At 41.3% G+C, this 13,235-nt stretch overlaps 1 protein-coding gene across 1 annotated transcript in view; it reads left to right on the forward strand.

The window, feature by feature from the left end:
* EFCAB6 (EF-hand calcium binding domain 6) overlaps positions 1 to 13,235 on the forward strand; it is a 206,828-nt gene that overhangs the window by 4,811 nt on the left and 188,782 nt on the right. The window contains exons 2-3 of the mRNA XM_045866745.2: positions 3,082 to 3,293; positions 11,076 to 11,164. Of these exons, the coding sequence (XP_045722701.2) occupies positions 3,082 to 3,293; positions 11,076 to 11,164 (301 nt within the window). The remainder of the gene's footprint in view (positions 1 to 3,081; positions 3,294 to 11,075; positions 11,165 to 13,235) is intronic.

Consider the following 13,235-nt stretch of genomic DNA (forward strand, 5'->3'; position numbering starts at 1 on the left):
CTTCCGTCTCATGCGACACACGCATGCTCTGTCCACCCTGGCCTTTTGCTTTCCTGGACACATCAAGCTTATTCCTGCTCAAGGACCCTTTACCTGTTGCCGTGTTCCCTCCAGCTTCTTGTCTGACTGGCTCATCTTATCATTCTGGTTCAGTTTATCAAATACCTCGAGAGGACTTCCCAGATTTCTCCACCTAAAACAGCTCCCACCTCTCTTCTACCCTGTTCTTTCTTACTGTCTTGTAATGTCTACCATTACCTTTATTCGTTTATTTATTATCTGCTTCTTGTCTTTCCTCTCCCCTGCAGATTCTAAGCTTTACAAGAGCGGGTCTCACCTGTCTTGTTCTGTAGTCCTTCAGTGCCTAGAGCACTGGCTGACAGACGACAGGTGCTCAGTAAATATTTTTTGAATGAATGAATTCTACTTCCTTAGAAGTCAGTGTTTCATAGGGCTCCCTTCTCTTCCAGCATGGCATGTTTCCCCCATGGCTTCCACATGGCCGGTTCCCACATCTGCACCTCCAGTGCCCCCCACTTCTGATCTCTAGATTTATGTGTTCACCTTTCAAATGCACATCCCCACTTAGAGATCCCAAACTGAATTCATTAACCTTCCCACAAACTTTTTTCTCTTCCATGCCAGCTATTTATGGCTGTATACAAACTCCTCCACACATAGAGGTTTGGAGTCATTGATTTTGCTCACAGATCTGCAATGTGAGCAGGTCCCAGGGACAGCTTGTCTCTCTTCCAGGCAGTTCAGTGGAGGAGGTTCGAAGGCAGCAGGTAATGACACCTAGGGCTGGAATCATCGGAAGGCTGGCTCCCTCTGTGGGCTGGAACCTCAGCTGGGGTGTTGGCCAGAACGCCTACCTGTGGCTTCTCTGTGTGACTTCTTGACTTCCTCATGGCATGGCGATTGGCATGAGTATCTTACAAGGATGAGGCACAAGCTGCAACACCTTTTGTGACCTCATCTTGGAAATCACATAGGATGATTCTGCCCTAGTTACAGGCCCACCCAGATTCAAGGGGAAGGAATATCTGCCCCACGTTTCGATGGGAGGAGTGTTAGCCTGGCATTGTAGGAAAAGCCTGTGTGGTGGGGATCTTGTTGTGGCCATCTTGGAAAATGCCATCTGCCACGGCCTGCAGACCTTCCCTTTCTCAGCGAAGGGTGTCACCACCCACCCCACCACTCATGCCACATGTAGAAGCTTTATCCTCTTCTACTACCTCCCCCTGCATGTCAAACGGGAGATTCTCTGGACCCTACCTGGTCTATTTCAACTTCTCTTTTATTCACCCCTACTTTTCCCTCCATGCCCACCATGTTAGTGTAGACCTCCATTAAGACTTGCCTGTAGGGCGCCTGGGTGGCTCAGTTGGTTAAGCGACTGCCTTCGGCTCAGGTCATGGTCCCGGAGTCCTGGGATTGAGTCCCGCATTGGGCTCCCGGCTCGGCGGGGAGCCTGCTTCTCCCTGACCCTCTCCCCTCTCATGCTGTTTCTCTCTCTCTCTTTCTCAAATAAATAAATAAATAAAATCTTAAAAAAAAAAAAAAAAAGACTTTCCTGAGCAGGCTGTAGTTAACAACATGTCTCCATGCCATTCACTGCCCTCCCCTTTCTGTTCCTCCTACATGTGATGTCAGAGTGCAGTTTCAGAACGAAAATTGGGTGATGTCATTCTCTTGATGGAAGTCCCAGCTTGGTGTCCCATGACCAGGGCACAAAGCTAGATAGGAGCACTGGGGATATGGCTCCTTCTGACTTTTGCAGTCTCATCTCTAAAGCTGATGCTCCTGTGCTCGTCCCCTCTCCCCTTTGCTTCAACTGGCTGTCCTCCACAGCACCCCCCCCCACTTCCAGCCCCTCTCGCTCTCGGGAACACCAAGTTCCAGTTGAAGTATCACCTCTTCCTTCTAAGCAGCTTTTCCTGAGACCTTCAGCCTGTCACCCCAAGCCAGCCACTGTCTTTTCTCCAGTGTGTCCTGGTTATATACGCCCCTCCCCGAGGAGGCAGTGGGCATTGTGAGCAAAAGGCATCCCCAGCACCCGAGGAGCTTGGCGAGTGTCAGGGAAGACAAATAGCTGTGTCAGAAAGGTTCAATACTAGATAAGAAATTCTCATTTGGAAGGAAATAATTGCAATCATCCTTCCCTAGCTCCTGCTTGTGAATGAGTTTATAAAAGATGGAACAGTGCTAAAGACATTTAATACACATCCAGAATTTACTACGTAAGACAGAGCTACTAAATAAATTGTGGTCACCAAACCTTTGCAATCTCATAAATAGATAGAAGAGATTTACCAAACTACCTGTATTTTTAGCCTCCTGTTTCTCTAGTAGTTTATAAAATATCAAAATGGAATAATCACATCTCCATGCTTATGAAACTGATCCATACTGTGAGTTGATTTGTAGTTACTGTGTTTCCTTATTTCTATGGCTGTTTCATCATAGAGGGGAGTAAAGATGGGGGGTATCGGCTCTCCTCTGGTGACATGGGGACCTCTGGAACCTATGGCACTGTGGCCCCACTCAGCTGCTTTTCCTCCCAGGAAGTGCAGGCCTTCTGGAGGAAGCTTATTTGGTGCCTTTTAACATTCTTTCATTATCTTTCAGGGGCTAGCCTTTCTCATCTTTTCCTTGTCTTGGAGAGGGAAATAATCTAAATTAAGAATTACATGTTTTCCCCTCAAAAATTGGCAAGGGGATGAAAAGTGAACATGGTATTTTAAAGATTTACTTGAAATGATATTGTTCATAACTGAATTTTATTCCAGAATCCATGTTCTTTGCTTGTCATGACACATGTCCTATATGCGGGGGATTATCTTTGCTCTATTTTTTCTTTTTACCACGATTACTCTCATTTTACATTGACCAGATTTTAAAGGTAAAAAATGACCGTAGATTTGCCATTGTAAGTCATGCAATGCTTAGATGTGTAAAGTGAAGTACAATAGAAGAAATAGCGCTTTGGAAGTTTGTTGGATTCTAGTCCGCAGTGAAGTGATTTTTGGGCTCTTTGCTTTAAGCACGTCTAATCAACAACTCTTATCTCTTTTATAGCCATCGCTGTTGCAAATCCAATACTGTCCTTCTTAGATGTGAAACGGATTTTATTTCAAAAAATCACCGATAAAGGAGATGAGTTGAAAAAAGCCTTTCAGCTGCTTGACACCAGTCACAACATGACGGTGTCAAAGAATGAACTGAGAAGAATTATCACAACCTTCCTGATGCCTCTCACGAGAGAACAGTTTCAAGGTGTCCTGGCTCAGGTACAGTATGCACGGCGACTTAGAATAACCCAACTACTGGGGCGCCTGGGTGGCTCAGTTGGTTAAGCCTCCAACTCTTTATTTCAGCTCAGGTCATGATCTCAGGGTTGTGAGATCGAGCCTCCACGTCAGGCTCTGTGCTCGGTGGGGAGTCTCCTTGAGATTCTCTTTGTCTCCCTCCGCTCTCCCTGCCCCTAAAAAAATAACCCAGCTATGGAAAAGTTGGAGTCAATTACTGGAGCGTGAAATCTTTTCTGGCTTTCCCCCGCCAACAGTTCCAAGTGAGCAGTTAAAATTTTGTTTATCTTTCACAATTCAGTGAAATTCTGGCAGATGTGGGATGATCAACATGTGTGTGGGTCATATTTTGTGTAGATGTAGAGTACTGCTACAATTAAAGTTTTCTTTAGTTCTTAAGGCTTCCATATAAAAGTATTTGGTCAGCTTATATTTTAGAACTTAGTATTTTGGCATTTATCTTGTGTCAAATGGTTATTGAGCACCTACTGTATGCCGGACCCAATGCAGAGCATGCAGACATGGGCCTGACCTCGAAGGGGTCCCAGTCCAGAGAGACATATTTGGCAGTGTTGGTAAGCGTGGGAGTTAGTTAGAGGAGGGAGAGCTATCTAAAAATGGGGAGGTGGTCCAGGAAGGCTTTGGGGGACAAAGGGGTGTGTTTAGTCGAGTTTTGACCGAGAGTGGGTATTAGCCAGATGAGAGAAGAACGGAAGGGCATTCATTATACACAGAAGGAATAATAGCACAAGTGAAAGCTTGGATGCCTGAATCAGCACGGCATGATTATTTAGGGAACTGGGTAGTGTCATTGATACCTGAAGCGAGGGGATATGTGTCAGGTTGTGGATAGAGGGGCCAGTCCTGTAAAGGACCATATAAAAGAGTTTGGCCTCTGTCCTGGAAGATGTAGGGGGCCGGGGAAGTGTTTGCAGCTGGGGTGATGCAGTTACCTGGGGAGGGATATGGAGGACAGGCCCTTGGTGGGGTACCATACCAGGTGGCTGTCAATAGTAAACATTTGGTGGGGTCTGAAAATGGAATACGCAGTACAATAGGAATTAAATACTCTCAGAATAAATCCATAGAGATCAATATAGTAATACGAAAGTGGAAAAGTCGGGTAGGAATATCAGTAGTGTGCCTTCCAACCCAGTAACCCAATAACTAATTTGCGTGCATGTGCACACACATGCACACACACGTAGAAATGAACATTATTTTTACCCATTCATTACTTTTTTTTTTTTTTTAAGATTTTATTTATTTATTTGACAGAGAGAGACACAGCGAGAGAGGGAACACAAGCAGGGGGAGTGGGAGAGGAAGAAGCAGGCTTCCCGCGGAGCAGGGAGCCCGATGTGGGACTCGATCCCAGGACCCTGGGATCATGACCTGAGCCGAAGGCAGACGCTTAACGGCTGAGCCACCCAGGTGCCCCCATTCATTACTTCTTAATCAGTCTGACATTTCATAGTATTTAGAAGTCTGTTTCCTTCTAGAATTTGTTGACTACCTCAACCCAACCCAGTTTTCTTATTTTTTTTTTAAAGATTTTATTTATTTATTTATTTGAGAGAGAGAATGAGACAGAGAGAGAGAGCACGAGATGGGGGAGGGTCAGAGGGAGAAGCAGACTCCCCGCCGAGCAGGGAGCCCGATGTGGGACTCGATCCCAGGACTCCAGGATCATGACCTGAGCTGAAGGCAGTCGCTTAACCAACTGAGCCACCCAGGTGCCCCAAGACTTTTATTTTTTTTTTAAAGATTTTATTTATTTATTTGAGACAGAGAGAATGAGAGACAGAGAGCATGAGGGGGGGAGGGTCAGAGGGAGAAGCAGACTCCCTGCCGAGCAGGGAGCCCGATGTGGGACTCGATCCCGGGACTCCAGGATCATGACCTGAGCCGAAGGCAGTCGCTTAACCGACTGAGCCACCCAGGCGCCCCCAGTTTTCTTATTTTTACAACAGGGGAATTACGTGTCAGGAAAACAAACAGCCCAGGGAATTTCGGGTATTCCTGAATTCTAGTCAACCTCAGGGACTGGCTCTCGCCTCCCTTTCACTGATTTAGGAAGAAAATACTTGTGGATCTCTTTGCTATTTCCTCGTGAGCATACCATGGTGCTGTTTCAAGGATTTCTCTTCCTTTAATTTGCTTTTTCACTGAATTTGAGGTTTGTCGCCATTATTTTTTAATCTATATATTTTATTTCATCCTCCCTGAGACATTTTGGTATTGTCCCTAGGCCCCTGAGGCTCTGTTCATTTTTTTCAATCTTTTATTTCTATTTCCAGATTGGATAATATCTATTGATATGTCTTCAATTTCAGTGATTCCTTCTTTGCATCTCTTTTTTGCCATTAAGCTCATTCAGTGAAAATTTATATTAGACATAGTGTTTTTCAGTTCTAGAATTTCCATTTGTTTCTGTTTTATAGTTTCTATTTATCTGCTTACATTTCCTGTTTTTTTCTTCAATTTTGAGCATATTTCTTTTAACTCATTAAGCATAGTTAAAATAGCTGCTTTAAAGTCCTTGAATGATAATTCTAATGTCTGGGTTATCTCAGCATTGGGTTGCATTGATTTTTTTTTCCTCTTAAAAAGCGAGGGTCACATTTTTCTGGTTCTTTATATTTGAGTACTTTTGGATTATATCCCAGACCAGTGCTGTCTAATAGAAATATAACATGAGGGGCACCTGGTTACCTCAGTCAGTGGAGCATGTGACTCTTGATCTCGGGATTGTGAGTTTGAGTCCCACGTTGGGTGTAGAGATTACTTAAAAATAAAATCTAAAAAAAAGAAAAGAAATGTAATGTCACTCACATTTATAATTCAACATTTTCTAGTAGCCACATGAAAAAAATTAAAAAGAATTCATTTGAATAATATTTTTATTTAACTAATATGTCCAAAATATTATCTTATTTCAACATGTTATCACTATTAAAAATTGACAATAAGTTATCTTCTAGTCTTTTCTGTGTACTAAGTCTTCAAAACCTGATGTGTACTTTAAACTTACAGCCAACTTCAGTTCATACACTAAGTTTCCACTGGAAATACTTGATGTCTAGATTTCATAAAATTTATAATTAAAACACAAGATTGACATACCGAGTCATTCCAAACATAGTTAAAACTTTTCCAGTCACTGAATTAATTTTAAAATTTAAATTAATTAACAATGACTAAAAAAATTCAGTTCATCAGTTGCCTTAGCCACATTTCACATGCTTGACTGCCACATGTGGCCATGGCTGCGCATTAGTACAGGGCTAAACATTACGAATACAGTGCTGTAGAGACTGGATTCTGTTACATTCCTCTGAAGACTGTTGACGCTTCTGCTCTGGCAGTAATTAACCTATAAACTTGAGCAGTTGCTTGCATCTCATTTTGGCTCTTTTGGCTCTAGGTGGGTCTTTTCTGAGTCTGACCTGTATATGTCTGCTTCAGGTGTCTGCTGGAAACTTGGACAGAGTTTATACACAGAAAGTGGGTCTCCTTCTCTGTCCCAGAGTTTATAGTTGTTTTCTGTGGGAGGGTGGTCTGTTATGAGCTGTCTCTACCACAACTTCTGCCTGATCATTTTTTAAAAGCAACCACAAAGTTATAGAGAAGTTGGAAGTTTAGTGGGAAGAACAAATTTTTTTCCTGAACCATTTGGGAGTAAAGTGGCTCCATCACCCCAAATATTTCAGTGTATGTGTCCTTCAAACAAAGATAGTGTTCTACATAACTACAGTCTGACCATTCAAATACAGATGTTAACACGAACTCACTACTACCATCTCAGCCCTGGGACCCAACCTGGTTTTGCCAGTCGTTCCATGCATATCTTGTAATGATCCAGGTCAGAACACAAATTCCAAGTGTCCTTCAGTCTAGAACAGTTCTCAGCCTTTCCTTAGCTTTCCTGACCTTACCACTCTGAAGATTGCAGAGGGTAGCATGTCCCCTGTTTGAGTTTATCTGATGTTTCCTGATGTTTATCGGATGACTGGGTATTTGTCTTTCTCTGACTTATTTCACTCAGCATAATACTTTCCAGCTCCATCCATGTTGGTGCAAATGGCAAAATCTCATTCTTTTTTGATGGCTGAGTACTATTCCATTATATACATATGCCACATCTTCTTTATCCACTCATCAATCGATGGATACTTAGATGGTTTCCATGGTTTGGCAGATATTGCTGCTATCAACATCGGGGTGCATGTATCCCTTCAAATAAGTATTTTTGTATCCTTTGGATAAATACCTAGTCATGCAGTTGCTGGATCAGAGGGTAGTTCTATTTTTAACTTTTTGAGGACCCTCCCCACTATTTTCCACAGTGGCTGCAGCAGTTTGCACTCCCACCAACAGTGCACGAGGGTTCCCCTTTCTCCGCATCCTCGCCAACACCTGTTGTTTCTTGTGTTGTTGATTTTAGCCATTCTGACAGGTGTGAGGTGATATCTCACTGTGGTTTTCATTTGCATGTCCCTGATGATGAGTGCAACTGGTAATGTTCTCTTGCTTTTAAAGAACATTTGTCCTTGCAAACATTGCATCAGTTTCCTCATAAGCTTGATTTAACTGATACTTTATTTATACCAAATGGAGAGTTAAGATATTTTTCCTGCTAATGTCTCCCTATATTCATGATCTAATGTTAATTTAAAATTTTGACAATCTTCCCAAGCTAATCAACTATGCAGGAAGAGGAAAAGTACAGAAAATGTGAAATGTGTATCCGTTTTTAAAAGCTACATCTGTTTTTAAAAGAAGTCACTGAAAACTGTAGAGCTTCAAAGACTTTAAAAAACAGGTCCTGGTAGTCTATCTGAAATAATAAGCATGGGTTTTCTAGAACCTCAAGCTCCTGTGACCCATGTGTAAACCAAGGAGGCTGGAATGTGGTGCATTTTCAGGAGGCCAAGTTCACAGGCATGAGGCAGGGTTTCTCTTTCCAGTAGCTGGAGTTCACAGTGTGTGTGACTTTTCTAGACCTTTTGCCAACAAATCCCTTTCCAATAGTGAATGTAAGCCTAACTGGAAACCTATAAAACTGATAAAACACTTCATGGGAATTTCACACTTAAAATTAGAAAAGAATTTTCCAGTTCTAGTGAATTCACTTTAGCTTTAATTTTATTTTAAGAACCATGTCAAGAATGTTTGGATGTCAGAGTGTTTTGATGATTGATCAGGGCATGGATGAGGAAACATCACTTGTAAAACGCCCTGTACCTTAGTTCCCTTGAAATTCATGGTAACATGAATTTTTTAAAAATGGGGCCTCCGTCTCTGTTAATAAAAATTTTATAAAAGAAGCTGAATTGGCAAAGAGATTCCAGAGAAGTAAAGCATAATTCTGTTCTGGTCCCAGTGGTTGTGCTGGGTTGGGGAAAGAGATGTCTTTGAAGACACTTGTCAACACGATGGATGTGGATTTAAACACTACCCTCCTCCACCCCAATCTAAGGATTTACTTTTAGCGATTCATCTTTGGATGGTTATGATTCTTAAACATTTTTGCCAGAATCACAAATATGGACAATGTGAGTTCTTAGCAGAGCCTCTCCTTTTAGATTAGATTCTTGAGTTGTTTAGGGGCTTAGCTTTGGAGACTGGACTTTGCAAAACTGTATCTGCTGCATTAGAATTTTCATTAGACCATAAGTAACAATATGAAATGTGGTAATACCTTCAATAGGTAGATGGACTTTCCCTTTTTTTTTTTTTTCTTTGTAGGCAGAGTGGTTAGTGTAGGGAGAGGAACGTGGGCTCTGGAGGCACCTGATGGTAGTGGCTTGCAGGGAGGTCACATCTCTGCTCCACGGGAAGTGGCAATGACCACACCCTCAGGACCTGGTTTTGGGGCTAGATGAGTTAACGCATGTAAAACACCAACAGTAGTACCTGTGCCCGTCTCCCGAGTATGAGCTCAGTAAATGTGTGTTTCTTCCCCCCTCATGAAGTCTTACTACCAAAACCATGAGGGCGTCCAGTCTTGGAGCAATACACATACTCTGTTCTTGCCCTTCGGCTGTAAAGCTAGGGAAACTGGGAGGTGTCTACCCAAAACTACATCTACTGAAAAACACCCTATCCGAAATAGAAATCATAGATGTCCTTTCCAGGACAAGGCTTCATGAGAGTCCACCCTGTGAGCTGCTGTCCCTCTGGTCCCATTTCTTAGTTGTATATGTTTTAAATAGTAAAAAGAAATTTGTCCTTTGGGGAAGACTGAGATAACCGTGCTCAGCTTTGAGGCTGGAATTGTAAGGGCTAAGCGAACATCACACTCGATTATATGGACATGGGAGCCATTCAGCTGTATGAAAAATGGTACTTTGCGTATTTGCACGAAGCTTAATAAGATATATCTGTATTGATTATATATTTTAACTTTAGTTTCATAATCCCTTTTGGGGGAAATAATTATTTTCACTTTTTAAAAATTTTGACTTTTTATTTAGAAGTAATTTCAGGGGCGCCTGGGTGGCACAATTGGTTGAGTGTCCTACTCTTGGTTTTGGCTCAGGTCCTGATCGCAGGGTTGAGAGATAGAGCCCCATGTTGGGCTCCACGCCCAGTATGGAGTCTGCTTGAGATTCTCCCTCTCCCTCTGCCCTTCCTGCTCGTGCTCTTTCTCTCTCTAACACAAATAAATCTAAAAAAAAAGGAAGTGATTTCAAACCTCCAGAAAATTTATAAGAATAAGAATAATACAAATAGTACCCATATGGTACAAACAACACCCACATACACGTAACCCATATACACTTAACCCAGATTTGCCAGTTGTGAACATTTAACCTCGTTTTACTTCTCCTGTGATCTTTTGTTATCCATGTGTGGTATGTGTGGATATTGCAAACAGTTGATAAGATATGGACAGTGTGTACATAATGTTTTTCTGAACTATTTGAGAGGAAATTGTTTATATTATGGTTACTTACTTCTAAATACTTCAGTGTGTATTCCCTAAGAATAAGAACTATTCTCTCAAATAATTACAGTACAGTTATCAACATTGGTAAATTAAACATTGAGATAATTCTTTTATTTAATCTATAGTCCATATTGACCCACTGGACCCAGTAATGTCCTTTATAGAATTTTCAATTTTAAAATGGCTTTTTTCTACCTTAAAAGTATATAAATGTACAGAAAGTTCACATGACATTCAGACGGTAAAGTTACGTTGTGGCCTCAGCCTCTTGGGGAAAAAATATATTCTAATATATATGAATATATTTTGGGGCACCTGGGTGGCTCAGTCAGTTGGGCATCTGTCTGCCTTTGGCTCAGGTCATGATCCCAGGATTCTGGGATCGAGCCCAATGTCAGGCTCCCTGCTCAGCGGGGAGTCTGCTCTCTCTCTCTCCTACTGCCCCTCCTCCCAAGTCGTTTTCTCACTTTCTCTCTGTCTCAAATAAATAAATAAAAAATCTTTAAAAAAAAAAGAATATATCTCTACTAATTTTACTTTATTTTTTAGATAGAATTAGATTTTAGATAATTTAATAGACAACCTATTGACTTTTAATTGAGCACAGACTGGCATTCTGGCATTTATGCTGCTTGTACCTGGCTTACTCGGGGTGCATGTGAACTTAGACACCTGGGTGAAGTGGTTGTGTCTCCTAGAATACCCATCCCACCAGCAGTATCCTGTCTTCCATCGTGGAAGCTCCTGGGCTGTCTACTACTTGGATCTGAATCCTCTAACTGGCTGTCGTTCTTCTTGTTTGGATGTAGATCCCCCTCACCAGCTCTGGTGCCATCCCGTATCTTGAATTCCTGTCCCAGTTCGGTGGAATGGACCTAAATATAAATGTTGTAAAGAGGTAAGTGGGTTTTTTTTTTGCTCAAATGAAAATGTGAAATTTGGAATGATAAGAGAAGAGGACATAAGGTCAGGAGAGCTAATCATGTCAACAGATATATATGGAAGAGGAGTTGGTAGAGCTTGTCCATATAGAATTTAATGTAGTTAATCCTCAGTCAAAAGGTTATTTAGAGAAGACTCTAACCTCTATGCAGGATATATTTCAGAATAAAAGAAATAATACTGTATTGAAAATGGAAACATAACAAATTAAAACCAGATTAACATATTTTATATGCAGTGTATTTCAGATTTGGAAATAATAAATTTTAATTTTGAAGTAAGAATATTAAGATTCAAAATTTAAATTTGTTCATTTGTATTTTATTTTTAATGTCTTTCATTGGAAAGTGATCATGTTTTAGTAGCTAGAAATGAAATATTTTTTTAAAAGACGTATTTATTTATTTTAGAGAGAGTGAGAGAGAGAAAGAGCACACACACATGAACGGGAAGGGTAGAGGGAGAGAGAGTCTCAAACAGACTCCACACTGAGCAGGGAGCCTGATGTGGGACTCCATCTGAGGACCCTGAGATCATGACTTGAGCTAAAACCAGCAGTCGGATGCTCAACTGACCACCACCCAGGCACCCCAGAAATGAAATATTTTTTAAAGAGATTTCTGTATGAACTCCTTTGTATCTCATAACTGTAGGGTATGCATGGGGCTCATTTGGTTTATGAGCTGAAAAAGGAGAGTGTTAGGAGTATGAACTCTTATGTCTCTCTCAGCTGGAAAGTTCTTTGATTCTAGCGTCTGATTTAGGAAAGACCATTTTAGTAAAAAATTATTCACACAGATTATCTGGCTCTAAATGAATAAACCTCATTTTCTCAGGAATTGTGCAAATAGTTACAAGAGTTAAATTTGATCCTGAAAATTTAGCAGATTTTGGTATAATAGCTTTCATGACTGAGTCTGTCATGGACTCAACGTGGGTGTAAGAATTCATGTAGCAGAGGGGAGGGGGAGCAGGGACTTGTTCAGCGAGTGCAAGTTTCAGTTTTACAAGATGAGAAAGTTTAGATGTGTTGCACAACAGTGTGAATATACTTAACACTACTGAACTGCACATTTAAAAATGATTAAAATGGTAAATTTTATGTTATCTGGGGTGGGTTTTTGTTTTTTGTGGGTTTTTTTTTTTGGTTTTGTTTTTTAACCACAATTTAAAAAAAAAAAAAAGAGGGGTGCCTGGGTGTCTCAGTCGTTAAGCGTCTGCCTTTGGCTCAGGTCATGGTCCCAGGGTCCTGGGATCGAGCCCCATATCAGGCTCCTTGCTCGGTCAGGAAGCCTGCTTCTCCCTCTCCCACTCCCCCTGCTTGTGTTCCCCCTCTCACTGTGTGTCTCTCTGTCAAATAAATAAATAAAATATTTTAAAAAGAAAAAAAAAGAATCAGTGCTGCAGTTTCAACAAGAATGACAAAGTATTATCCCCTTGATGGTCTGATGGTCAGGGACTTCTCTGTGCTCTCTTTAGTTAATGATCCCTAAGTGGTGGGCTGAGATAATCTCCAGGTTTATTTGAAAGAATGACTTGTTGTTTTATAAACTGTATATTCGTGCTCTTAACCTAAAACAATCCCATTTGTGATAAGGTTGTTGGGTGGACAATAACCTAACTTGAATATTCTTTGTTGAAAAAGCTAAACAACTAGAAAAACTGAAAGCAGGAGCGTTCTTTTTTTGTCTTTTGTTTTTGTTCCTTTAGTTGTGAAACATCAGTCTAATAGTTAATTTGAGATGAAGAGGATCACAAGTTACTTCCTTAAATATAAAAGGCTAAATTTTTTTTTTAATATTTGATTTATTTATTTGACAGAAAGAGACAGAGCCAGAGAGGGAACACACACAGGGGGAGTGGGAGAGGGAGAAGCTGGCCTCCTGCTGAGCAGGGAGCCCAACGCGGGGCTCGATCCCAGGACCCTGGGATCACGACCCGAGCCGAAGGCAGACACTTAACGACTGAGCCACCCAGGCACCCTTAAGAGGCTAAATATTTTAACTAAATCTGAAAGATTCAGCTTA

Source organism: Mirounga angustirostris, unplaced genomic scaffold (assembly GCF_029215605.1).
Source record: "Mirounga angustirostris isolate CCGP_5_RB_7025 unplaced genomic scaffold, mMirAng1.0.hap1 SCAF_5, whole genome shotgun sequence".
NCBI lineage: Eukaryota > Metazoa > Chordata > Mammalia > Carnivora > Phocidae > Mirounga > Mirounga angustirostris.